This window comes from Hemitrygon akajei, chromosome 23, assembly GCF_048418815.1.
Source record: "Hemitrygon akajei chromosome 23, sHemAka1.3, whole genome shotgun sequence".
Lineage (NCBI taxonomy): Eukaryota > Metazoa > Chordata > Chondrichthyes > Myliobatiformes > Dasyatidae > Hemitrygon > Hemitrygon akajei.
The window spans coordinates 28825531-28839675 of NC_133146.1; the positions used below are offsets into that span (position 1 = coordinate 28825531).

The following is a 14145-nucleotide window of genomic DNA, read 5'->3' on the forward strand; positions in this document are numbered from 1 at the left end:
CAAGTGTTCTATCTCACTCTAGTAAGCTGACTCATTGCTATCTGAGATTCATCCAACAGTGGTGACATCATTTAATTTGAAGTTGACATTGGAGCTGTACTTGGCAATACAGTCATGTGTGCATGGAGTACAACTTGCCTGGAGGTGGATCTATATTAACGATTAGATATTGTTACCAGCCCTGACTGATTGAGGTCTACCAATGAGGAAGTCAACTATCCAGTTGCAGTGGGAGGTACAGAGGCCAAGGTTTTATTTATTTAGAGATACAGTGTGGAACACGTCCTTCCAGCCCATTGAGTTATAGTGCTCACCAACCCACCTACATTAACACTAGCCTGATCACAGGACAATTTACAATGACCAACTAATCAGTACATCTTTGAACTGTGGGAGGAAACCAAAGCACCCAGAGGAAACACACACAGGTATGGGGAGAACATACAAATTCCTTACACTTGCTGAGATCTTCAACTTCATTTTCTAATGACTACATGCTTGCCAAGAGGATGCTCTGGGGTGGGGTGGAGGGGCAGGCCTGAAGACCCAGTGCTTTCAGTCTTACCCAAAACTCTACCCTGCAGGCAAGCTTTCTGACTTGTAGTTTTGCTAACTTAGCCCCATATATTTCTCTCCCAGATTAAATACCATGGAATGTTTTACAACATTAATTGCAGAGAACATTTTACAAATATTTTATGCAAATTTGAATATTTATTTACATAACATAATTGAAAATTCTTCAGCAGATAATTTGTTGCAATCATTAGTTCAGTTTATAAAACAAAATTTGTAAAAAAAAAGTTGCGTGACAGATCCTGTCCATAAGCGAGCTCTCTAACTCCAGAATATGTAGATCACAAGAATGATTTTAACATGATTTCAGATGACACTTGTATATTTACAATTGTTAAGTAACATTCCTTCAACTGAAGCCAAGAGGCTCCTCATATTTACCCAACTCAGACCATATATACTAAATTTCCATGAAGTAACTGGAACACAAGCCCGAGTATCACAAATTGTTTCTCTGCAGAGAAGTTCAAAGACCTGACAAAATCATTCAGGATTATATTCCATTCTTGAATGGCTGGAACAGCAGTCAGTTTTCAACAGTTAGCAGTGTAGTCAATAAAAAATAGCTCACTTAAAAGTAAATTTATTCTTCAAAATTTTTCTTGCGCCTAACTGCCGCCTCTGTTTCTGAAGCTGAGGCTTTAGCTTTTGTGGAAGTTGCTTGCAATGCAGTTTGATTTGATTTTGCCGTCACCTGTGGTGACTTTTCAGCTCTTTTCTTCTTCCTCGTTGTGTGAATAACATCTTCATGTCCTGTCTCAATCATATGTTCATTCCAGGACTTGATTTCATTCTTGTAACGGATTTTATCATCCTCGGCCAGTTGACTGTACATCTAGAAGAGTAACAACAAATGAAAGAGATTTACACAGAAGAAAAATAGTATTTCTAAATGCAAAAAAAAAGCAAGATTCATGGGACATGAACATGGTTAGGACAAGTGGGGTCAAATGGCCCAATTCTCTGTTGAAGATGTTATATACATCAAGATCACAGGAAGATACAGCCTGTTTTCTTTGATTGATCTTTCATTCAATTCTCTTAAACAAGGGAGCATTGAAGGTACAAGCCCTGAAGCAAAGAGGCTTCCACACAACATAGAAACATAGAAAATAGGTGCAGGAGTAGGCCATTTGGCCCTTCAAGCCTGCACTGCCATTCAGTATGATCATGGCTGATCATCCAACTCAGAACCCTGTACTTGCTTTCTCTCCATACCCCCTGATCCCTTTAGCCACAAGTGCCATATCTAATTTCCTCTTAAATATAGCCAATGAACCGGCCTCAACTGTTCCCTGTGGCAGAGAATTCCACAGATTCACCACTCTCTGTGTGAAGAAGTTTTCCCTCATCTCGGTCCTAAAAGGCTTCCCCTTTATCCTTAAACTGTGACCCCTCGTTCTGAACTTCCCCAACATTGGAAACAATCTTCCTGCATCTAGCCTGTCCAATTCCTTTAGAATTTTATACGTTTCAATAAGATCCCCCCATAATCTTCTAAATTCCAGTGAGTATAAGCCAGTCTTTCTTCATATGAAAGTCCTGCCATCCCAGGAATCAATCTGGTGAACCTTCTCTGTACTCCCTCTATGGCAAGAATGTCTTTCCTCAGATTAGGGGACCAAAACTGCACACAATATTCTAGGTGTGGTCTCACCAAGGCCTTGTACAACTGCAGTAGAACCTCCCTGCTCCTGTACTCAAATCCTTTTGCTATGAATGCCAACATACCATTTTCCTTTTTCACCGCCTGCTGTACCTGCATGCCCACCTTCAATGACTGGTGTACAATGACACCCAGGTCTCGTTGCATCCCCCCTTTTCCTAATCGGCCACCGTTCAGATAATAATCTGGTTTCCTGTTCTTACACCAAAGTGGATAACCTCACATTTATCCACATTAAATTGCATCTGCCATGAATTTGTCCACTCACCTAACCTATCCAAGTCACCCTGCATCCTCTTAGCATCCTCCTCACAGCTAACACCGCCGCCCAGCTTCGTGTCATTCGCAAACTTGGAGATGCTGCATTTAATTCCCTCATCTAAATCATTAATATATATTGTAAACAACTGGGGTCCCAGCACTGAGCCTTGCGGTACCCCACTAGTCATTGCCTGCCATTTTGAAAAGGCCCCATTTACTCCCACTCTTTGCTTCCTGTCTGCCAACCAATTCTCTATCCACATCAATACCATACCCCCAATACCGTGTGCTTTAAGTTTGCACACTAATCTCCTGTGTGCGACCTTATCAAAAGCCTTTTGAAAATCTAAATATACCACATCCACTGGCTCTCCCCCATCCACTCTACTAGTTACATCTTCAAAAAATTCTATAAGATTCATCAGACATGATTTTCCTTTCACAAATCCATGCTGACTTTGTCCGATGATTTCACCTCTTTCCAAATGTGCTGTTATCACATCTTTGATAACCGACTCTAGCATTTTCCCCACCACCGATGTCAGACTAACCGGTCTATAATTCCCCGGTTTCTCTCTCCCTCCTTTTTTAAAAAGTGGGGTTACATTAGCCACCCTCCAATCCTCAGGAACTAATCCAGAATCTAAGGAGTTTTGAAAAATTATCACTAATGCATCCACTATTTCTTGGGCTACTTCCTTAAGCACTCTGGGATGCAGACCATCTGGCCCTGGGGATTTATCTGCCTTTAATCCCTTCAATTTACCTAACACCACTTCCCTACTAACATGTATTTCCCTCAGTTCCTCCATCTCACTAGACCCTCGGTCCCTTACTATTTCCGGAAGATTATTTATGTCCTCCTTAGCGAAGACAGAACCAAAGTAGTTACCGTAGATTCCGGATTTTAAGCCGCTACTTTTTTCCCACATTTTGAACAGCTTTGAACTTTGCGGCCTATAATCCAGAGCGGCTAATACATGGTTTTTTTCATGCCGCCTCGTAAACATTTTGCCTCATAACAGTAGACCAATAAAATTGATGAGTAGTTCACAAATCAAGCGCACTTTCACAATTAAATTATTGTAAATCAGTCATTTGTACTCACCCTCATCAACATGGAAAACACTCGAAGCATTGTGCTGCCTTATGGCAGTTACTTAGTTTATAATATTTTCGCTTAGTAATTCATTTTCTAGTTAAAGTTAGAAGAGTTTTAACTATATTTGTTTTCTGTACTGCATCGCGGGATGCTATGACGTCACACCCGGTTTCGCGGTGTCTTGTGGGAAAATGCCGGTTTGCGATGAAACGGGACGGAGGGAGGGAGCGCATTACGCGAGCGGCTTTGGATCTGAGCGAACGCTGCTTTTAAGTTAAAGGTGATCAATAACTTTTCCTGGTAGGCTGCAATATATATATTTTTTACCAGTCGTTAGGAGATATTGGAATGTTGTTCAGTAAAGAAGTATACGCAACGTATATTTAAAAGTAGCCGCGTACGGGCACGGTTCGAAAAAAAGCATTTGCAATATGTATTTGTTTTTGTTACCATATGGATTTAATTAAAAGTTAAAAAAATCCTCACGTGTAATATCTTTCTGTGTAAATATCTCATATTACAACGTGGGACACCTGCGGCCGAAAATCCGGTGCGGCCTTTACAATTAAAAAATTGATTTTATTTCTAAAATTAGAGCCAGCGGCTTTTAATCAGGTGCGCTCTGTAGTCCGGAATCTACGGTATTCAATTGGTCTGCCATGTCTTTGTTCCCTATGATCAATTCACCCGTTTCTGACTGTAAAGCACCTACATTTGTCTTGACCAATCTTTTTCTTTTCACGTATCTATAAAAGCTTTTACAGTCAGTTTTTATGTTCCCTGCTAGCTTTCTCTCATAATCTTTTTTCCCTTTCCTAATTAAGCCCTTTGTCCTCCTCTGCTGGTCTCTGAATTTCTCCCAGTCCTCAGGTGTGCCGCTTTTTTTGCTAATTTATATGTTTCTTCTTTGGACTTGATACTATCCCTAATTTCCCTTGTCAGCCATGGGTGCACTACCTTCCCTGGTTTATTCTTTTGCCAAACTGGGATGAACAATTGTTGTAGTTCATCCATGTGATCTTTAAATGCTTGCCATTGCATATCCACCGTCAACCCTTTAAGTATCATTTGCCAGTCTATTTTAGCTAATTCACGTCTCATACCTTCAAAGTTACCCTTCTTTAAGTTCAGAACCTTTGTTTCTGAATTAACTATGTCACTCTCCATCTTAATGAAGAATTCCACCATATTATGGTCACTCTTAACAAAGGGGCCTCGCACGACAAGATTGCTAACTAATCCTTCCTCATTGCTCAATACCCAATCTAGAATGGCCTGCTCTCTAGTTGGTTCCTCGACATGTTGGTTCAGGAAACCATCCCGCATACATTCCAAGAAATCCTCTTCCTCAGCACCCTTACCAATTTGGTTCACCTAATCTATATGTAGATTGAAGTCACCCATTATAACTACTGTTCCTTTATTACACGCATTTCTAATTTCCTGTTTAATGCCATCTCCAACCTCACTACTACTGTTAGGTGGCCTGTACACAACTCCCACCAGCGTTTTCTGCCCCTTAGTGTCATGCAGCTCTACCCATATTGATTCCACATCCTCCAGGCTAATGTCCTTCCTTTCTATTGCGTTAATCTCCTCTCTAACCAGCAATGCTACCCCACCTCCTTTTCTTTCCTGTCTATCCCTCCTGAATATTGAATATCCCTGGATTTTGAGCTCCCATCTTTAGTCACCCTGGAGCCATGTCTCTGCGATCCCAACTAAATCATATTCATTAATAACTATCTGCACATTCAATTCATCCACCTTGTTACGAATGCTCCTCGCATTGACACACAAAGCCTTCAGGCCTGTTTTTACAACACTCTTAGCCCTTATACAATTATGTTGAAAAGTGGCTCTTTTTGCTTTTTGCCCTGGATTTGCCTGCCTGCCACTTTTACTTTTCACCTTACTACTTTTTGCTTCTACCCTCATTTTACACCCATCTCTCTGCACTTGTTCCCATCCCCCTGCCACATTAGTTTAAAGTCTCCTTTACAGCAGTAGCAAATGGACATTGGTTCCAGTCCAGCCCAGGTGCAGATTTGAATCCCTCCCCCTTGCACCATTTTTCAAGCCACGTATTCATCTGAAATATCCTCCTATTTCTATTCTGACTAGCACGTGGCACTGGTGGTAATCCAGAGTAACCTCACTCAGCACATCTACTTGCACACTGGGAGTCAGGGCTGGGGAAAATAGAGGATGAATTAGAGAAACACACACAAAATGCTGGAGGAACTCACCAGGACTGGCATCTACGGAGAGGAACAATCAAAAATTCAGGCCAAGACTCTTTGCCAGGAAATAGAAAAGATTGGAGTAGTGGGAAGAGCTGGGGGCTTGAAAAAGTAGTGTGTCATCCAGACACACAGTGAGGAAATAAACTACACATCCTACTGTTCACTAGGCTTAACAAGTCTCAGAGTCATATTTAAACATTAGCTTGCTGTTCTTTACATCAGGTTCTGAAGACCATCTAGAACAGTTTGCAGGAAACGATTTGCTGTCTTTTAGAAGAGAGTTTGAAACAGTCAAATCTGCTGCTCCTATGTTTGCTACTGGACCCTTCATCAGCCTTGGAAAGTGAGGGGGCAGAAGCCAAGAAGGTAGAGGGAGGGGAAGCTGTCAGGTGATAGAAGAGATCAAGTGAGGGAGAAATGGGTGGGTGAGGGAGGATGAAACAAGAAGCTAGGTGACAAGTGGAAGGGTTAAAGGCTGAAGGAGGAGTCTAACAGAAGAGGACAGTGGACCATGGAAGAAGGGGAAGGAAGGAAACCAGAGGGAGGCGAATGGACAAGTGGAGAAGAGAAGACATGAGAGGGTAACCAGAACGGGGAATGGATAAAGAAAGGAGATAGTAAGAAATTGGACCACAAATTAAGAAAATCAATGTTTATACCATCAGAATATGTGGTGCTACTCCTCCATTCTAAGTATGGACTCATCGTGGCAGTAGAGGTGGTCATTGACTGATGTCATATGAGAATGGGAAGTTAAATTGAAATAGGCAGCCACCAAGAGATGCTGCCTTTTGCAGCAGACAGTGTGAAGGTGCCTGACAAAGCAATTCTTCTTTATGCATCGGGTCTCACCGAAGAGGAGGATGCGCTGAGAGCACCAGATACAATAGATGACCTGAACAGACCTGCAGGTGAAATGTTGCCTCATATGCAATAACAGCAGGTGTTGAGTTCCGTTCATATGGGCTACGTAGACATTTAGTTTACTTTCCCTATTATGTGCATGAAGGTGGGATGGTGGGGGGTATCATTGGTAGGAAAAAGGCAGCCCAGTGTACTTAATGCAAACTGAGAAAATGAAGTTGTTAAAATGAAAGAAAAACCTGTCTTTGTTGTTTGAACGTCAACGTTGGTAGCAGAGGATAGTTACCAAGTATAGGATCTTGCCGGCATTCGATGAGAGCAAGCCTTACAAAAGCTGGAAAAATGAATTTGGAATATGGACTACGGTTACGGATATTGAGAAGAAGCAGGATCTTGTAGCTGTACTGTCACTTTTGGAAACAGTGAGAGACAGTGATGGGAATTTTGGTGGAAGACTTGAACAAAGAGGACAATATGCATATGCTAATAAACACACTCGATTCAGTTTTTCTGAAGGAGGTAAAAGGACTGGACATATGAGGCACATTCAGACTTTGACAATTTCCAGAGACAGTTCTATAAATATGGCTAATTATATTATTGATTTTGAACAAAAGTACAGTCACACGTGCAAATTACAAAATGTAACTTCCTGGAGTATTAGCTTTCAAATTGTTGGATAGTGCATGTCAGGACAAAAGAAAGACAGCTAGCATTAACTACATGTACAGGAATTACATTTACATCTGGGAAATAGGCACTGAAGATAATTTTTGGAGAAAAGGCCATCAAAACAATAGTTGGAATTAAATTGAGTCATGAAACTGCAAACTTCACTGAGCAGAAATGAGCGACTAGCAAGCATAGTTCCCAGAGTGACCAGATGAGGGCACCATTAGCTGCCACAAATCCACTACAGAAGATGGCAGCAGGCGATCAAAATGTGCTGTTTGTCAAAGTACTTACTATTGGGCAAAAAACTGTCTACACAGAACTGAACAAGTTATGCTAACTGAAGAAAATAACAAATGTGAAAATGTAGAAGAGTGTCATACAACATTGTTTGCAAATGAATCACTTACTGATGCAAAGATTTTGATAATAGAACATTTTGGGTCTGGTGCCCTTGGTACAGCATACACGCAGTGTGAAGAAAAATGGAATGAAAGCTACACAAGTGAAATAAACCAGAATAAAGTGCAGAAACTGGTGAACAGAGATACACACAGTAACAAAGCACTCAGATTTGGAGATGGAAAGGTTGTACAACCAACCAAGTGAAAATTCCCACAAAAATAGGGCAGACAAAAATGTTACATCGAAACAGAGGTAGTACCAGTTGTCATTCTATTACTCTTGAGTAAAACTTCCCTAAGAAAGCAGGGCAGTACTAAATATGGATAATGACCAAACAATGATATTTCAACTGCCAGTGGCTCTTGAGCTCATCAGCTTTGGACGTTACTGTGTGAACATTCTAGATAAAGACATTACTGAGATCAATATGAGAATGAAGTACTAACCATCACAGAGCACAAGACCCCAGATGAGAAGTGCAGAGTTTTGCTCAAGCTTCACAAGCAGTTTGGACACACTTCGACTGATAGACTTCAGAAAATGCTCAGGAATTCAGGAAACAGAGACACAGACTATTTTTCCATTATAAAGCAGACAGTTGACAGCTGTGAGACATGCCAAAAGTTTGTAAAGTGCAAACCCAAGCTTGCGGTTGGTCTAAAATGAAACAGTAGCCATAGACCTACATGAACTGGAGCAGAGTGTGGAATCTCCACGTCATTGACAAGTTCACACATTCACAAGTTTCAGTGCTGGTAGCATTGTAAACACAAAGAGACCCTCAGAAATAGTTTTTTAAAAATCATCCATTCCTAGATAAGTATGCATGGCCCACCTCAGAAAGTATTCAGTGATAGTAGTAGTGAATTTAACAATGATGAATTCAGAGCTGTGGCACAGAACTTCAACATTGAAACAAAGAGAACAGCAGCATACAGTCCTTGGAGTAATGGACTTCTGGAGCGACACAATCAAACACTTACTGAAATAATGCTGAAGGTAAAGAAAAGCAATGGCTGTGGTTGGAACACAGCTCTGGACTGAGCCCTTATGGCAAAGAATACCATGCACGATGTACATGGCTATAGACTGTATCAATTGGTGTTTGGCTAGAATCCTAACCTTCCCTCTATACTGGTTGACAGGCCACCTGCTCCAGAGGGCACTAAAAGGAATGAATGGGTTGGGAAACATATTTCAGCACTGCATGCATCAAGGAAGGAAGGCTCTCACTGAAGCAAAGTGTTCAGAGAGAATTTGAAGAGCACCACAGCTTCATCCTACAGATGAGAAATATGAGACAAAAAATTGTGTATTACAAACGAGCTGACTGTACAGAAGGTTCTGGAGTTCTCATTGGTCAGGATGGGGTTGTGATATTTGAGAGATATTGAGGTACATATGTGAGTGTGCATCATTCCAGAATACATAAAGCACTAACTGAAGACCATCAGAACTCCATGGAGAAGGACATAAAAATGAAAAGCACTTACCTGATACAGTGTCATATACCACAGACAGTGCTGAGGAGAGTGCAGCTGAGGACCCAGGGCTACTCAGCAGTTGGGGACTGAACAGACTTCCTTGAACAGGAATCACAAGTGCAAATACAACATGGAAATTTCAGTCTTAAAACAGGACAAACTCTGAGATTTGTAGACCAAGACACTGGTATCTCATACAAAGCTGAAAACTTAGGACAAGCAGGCAAAGTCACTGGGTGAAACAAAAGTTGGTACAACTTGAATTACCTACAACCAGCCATGATCATTGACACTGCAGGGTCAGTCAACATGTCACATGTAGAAAGACTTCATATTGACTCTAGGCCCCTCTTGACAGCGCACCAATCAAGAAGCAACCAAATGGGCTGCCCTTCTGTACATTTGAATCATCTTGGAAATGATAGCCTGACTATGCCAAGTATTTCGGTTGCTTATAAACCAACAGCCACACTGAGGAGAGCACTCTGCAGACCAAACCAAGTTATTAGACAACACCAATGTGGTCTACAAAATCCAATGCGGGGACTTCAACAGAGGTTATGTCAGCCAAGCTAGGAGAAAACTATCCACAAGGATCCACAAACATCAACTAGCTGTAAAGCAGCATGACTAACTCTCACTAGTCTCTACCCATGAAGATCAAGAGGGGCACACATTCAACTGGGCATCAGTGGAAGTCGTGGCACAAGCAAACACAGCATGCAAGAGAATTCCCAGAAGCATGATTTCCCCCAAACAATTCTATAAACAAACTTGTAGATTCTGATCCCATTTATAAGCCAATGCAGGCAAAATTCCAGACAACGCAGAGTTTTCTATGCAAACAATCATTGATAAGTTCCCCTTCCTATGTCACAATTGGGTTTCTGCAATGGCGATCAATCAACTGACTGATAAGAAATATACAAGCCAAGCATTTGGAGGACACATCACAAGTGAACTGTGCACTGATGACGTCTCTTCATATGGAGACAAAACGTGTGCAAATAGATTGTCAAGATTGGAGAACAACTCAATGCAACCATCAACCTCCCGAGCTACACATTTTCTAAGTCATTTCCAACATTGAGAAATATCAAGATGAAGATGTCCTAGTAATTATGGTGGTGTCATCTGAATCTGCAAAACAGGATGAAATCAGAAGCTGGGAGAAATAATTGAGTGTTTGAGGAAGTCAGAGACATTGGCCAAAAGATAGTGTCTACAAGATGTGCATGCAGCCGGAAAGAAACCCCAACAGGAATTAAACCAAAAGCATGCCTAGTGGCTAGAGGTTTTGAGGAACAGAACATAAAAGAACTCAGAAAAGACTCATCAACATGTGCATCAGAGTCTATGTGACTATTTCTCTCAGTGATCTGTCAAAAGCATTGGCAACCCAATTCCATGGACATAAAATCTGCATTATTCCAGGGAATGGCGCTGTCATGTGACATTTACATTAAACCCCACCCTGGAAGCCAGAAATGAAGTAACACTGTGAAAACTCAAAAAGTGTGTGGTCTAGCAGATACATCACTCTACTGGTATAAAAAGGTCAAGGAAATAATATTGAAAACAGGTGGAAAGACATCACAAGTGGATCTAGCTTTTTTTTTATTGGTAAGATTCAGAATGTCATGTAATTGGAGTACTTGACTATCATGTAAATGACTTTATACGAGGAGGTTCACAACTCTTCGCCACAACAGCCATCCCTCAGCTAAAGTCAGCCTTTCAGCTTGGATGCGAGGAACATGACAAGATTCTGCTATGCAGGGATAATACAACTGCACCAAGAAAGCTACATCAGGAATCTTCAAACAATCCACATGGAATCTACAGGGGTCATACAGCAGGATGCACCCCTCAGTGCAACTGAAGCTGAGCAACTCAGGTCAAAGATAGGTCAGATACTATGGGTGGCAAGACAGAGCAGACATGACATGATGTTTGATGCCAGGATCTTGGCATCCAGCACAACAAAAAATGCCAGAGTACAAACTTCACATGAGGAAAACAAGATAGTGTGCAGAATTCAATCTGAAAAAGTAGACAAAGTTTCAACAGGTTGGAGAAGATGGCTCATTCAGGTTTGTTGTCTTCAGTGATGGATCACTTGGAAATCTCCCTGGAGGGACTCAAGGGAGATATTTTATAATACTGATGTGAGAAGAGGGAAAATTTTCTCCTCTCTATTGGCAATCAAAAAGGATTCAAAGAGTTGTATGTAGTACATTGGTAGGAGAAATCCTTGCAATGTCTGATGGTATTGACAATGCAGTTTATCTGGTGTCGTGGTTTAACGTGCTTTTCAAATGACCAGGAGACGCAGAAAATTCTTCAAGAAGGGTTAAACTTTAATTTGCAAATCAAAGTTGAGACAGTCATTGAGCTAGTCGCTGAATGCCTCCCGATTTTCGGACCCAGCCGCTTTTTAAAGCAAACCTGGTTTAGCTGCATTAACATATCCAAGCGGTGCATATCACAGTACATCCATTACTATTGTTTTTACCTATTGACTTATTCGTTCTAGTCGACTATATAGTTTTAATTACACAGCAGACAACTTGTCTCCTACATAGCTTTAGTTACACAGCCGACACGTTCAAAGCAAAATATCTCTTAGCTACTTTTCATTAACACATATTGTCTCTACATTCAATTGGATATCTGATTAGCATATATTAACACATCATTGTCTTTTAGCATTTCACACAGTTTTGGTTACACAACAACTTCACAGCTGGCGCGCTCCCAGCCACCTCTCCCTAGCATATACCAACACACCATAGTTTTTAGCATCATTAAGTTTTATACTCCATAATATTTTATACTCCAATACTGGCTACTCTATTCTGAGTTTGATCGTGGTGACCCAAAGGACACTCTACAAATAACTTCTGTCAGGCATCTATTCTGAGGTTGATGCCATCAAACCCACCATGTCAGTTAGAGGCTTTGATTAGAGATAAGCAGCATCAGGGAACTTGTCCCAAGCACAAAAAAAAGTCATCACGAGCTACGGCCAACTACAAAGGAACAATTAGCTGACTGCCTCACAAAGAAGGGAGCACCAGCTCTTGTGCTGCTGAAGGCACTTAGAGAAGGTATTTGGTACCTTCAGAATTGTATCAACATCTAGGGTAATCCCATGTCCTAAAGGACATTTGAGTTGATATACCGTAGATTCCGGACTACAGAGCGCACCTGATTTTTAGCCGCTGGCACTAATTTTAGAAATAAAATCATTTTTTTAAATGTAAAGGCCGCACCGGATTTTAGGCCGCACCGGATTTTCGGCCGCAGGTGTCCCACGTTGTAATATGAGATATTTACACAGAAAGATATTACACGTGAGGATTTTTTTAACTTTTAATTAAATCCATATGGTAACAAAAACAAATACATATTGCAAATGCTTTTTTTCGAACCGTGCCCGTACGCGGCTACTTTTAAATATACGTTGCGTATACTTCTTTACTGAACAACATTCCAATATCTCCTAACGACTGGTAAAAAATATATATACTGCAGCCTACCAGGAAAAGTTATTGATACCTTTAACTTAAAAGCAGAGTTCGCTCGGATCCAAAGCCGCTCGCGTAATGCCGCTCCCCCCCTCCTTTCCGTTTCATCGCAAACGGCATTTAAAAGCAGAGTTCGCTCAGATCCAAAGCCGCTCCGCCGCTCGACCCCCTCCTTTCCGTTTCATCGCAAACGGCATTTTCCCACAAGACGCCGCGAAACCGGGTGTGTCGTCATAGCATCCCGCGATGTAGTACAGAAAACAAATATAGTTTAAACTAAGAGGGTAGGTAGCACAATGCTTCGAGTGTTTTCCATGTTGATGAGGGTGAGTACAAATGACTGATTTACAATAATTTAATTGTGAAAGTGCGCTTGATTTATCGTACAATTTCATTGGACCTCTGTGAACTACTCATCAATTTTATTGGTCTACTGTTACGAGGCAAAATGTTTTTGGCGGCATGAAAAAAACCTTGCATTAGCCGCATCGGATTATTGGCCGCAAAGTTCAAAGTTGTTCAAAATGTGGGAAAAAAGTAGCGGCTTAAAATCCGGAATCTACGGTATATATATAAATTTTTATTTTCTAGTACTCTGAAGGCACTAACTGAGGGTATAAGGTAGCTTAAGAAATTTATTAGGCCTACCAACTGGAGGTAATAGTACTACATCAAAACCAATGGCCAGTTAACTTATTTATGTATATAGGATGGGAGATTGCTGAATTCTGTTCATTTGAACTATGTATTTAGTTGGGATGTTTGCTTTCCCTGTTATGAGCATGCACATGGAGGTGGGATGGGGTGGGGGGGTGGATCGTGGGTAGGAAAAGGGCAGCTTAGTGTACTTAACATGAACGGAGAAAGTAAAGTTGTTAAAGCAGAAGAAAATTTTGACTGTTGTTTGAATGTAACACTTGATTTTAGAATTATGAATTGGTCATTATTCTACTTAGCTAGACTCAGCAGTTTCAACTCCATTCCCCTACCTTTTCTCCAGATCATGAAGCATCTTAGCTTCTTTTTATACACCTTGCTTTAAAGAACAGTCTTTTCAAATAACTTGTACAAATTCCTCCCTTAAGTGGTTTGACTTTAAAATCACAATCTGTTGTCCTGAATCTGTCTGCTGGCAATGAAGTACTTGTCAATGCCTTCTATTATTTTCAAACACATGAATTGTCAAGACTTAAGTCTATAATGATGTTATATTTTGAGTCCATAACTTTATATTATCCAATTTCTTTGCACAATGTTATTATCTTGGCAAATTGTTAATAGGCCTTCAAAGTTACATCTCTTTGTACATAAAATGTAACAGATTCTAAAGCAATCCCCG

At 40.8% G+C, this 14145-nt stretch overlaps 1 protein-coding gene across 3 annotated transcripts in view; it reads right to left on the reverse strand.

Annotated features, from left to right (window-relative positions):
- Nucleotides 1–694: 694 nt before the first annotated feature.
- tfam (transcription factor A, mitochondrial) overlaps nucleotides 695–14145 on the reverse strand; it is a 51906-nt gene continuing 38455 nt past the window's right edge. For all 3 annotated transcript variants that reach the window (XM_073027275.1, XM_073027274.1, XM_073027276.1), the window contains one exon: nucleotides 695–1411. In XM_073027275.1, the coding sequence (XP_072883376.1) occupies nucleotides 1160–1411 (252 nt within the window). In that variant the 3' untranslated portion in view covers nucleotides 695–1159. The remainder of the gene's footprint in view (nucleotides 1412–14145) is intronic.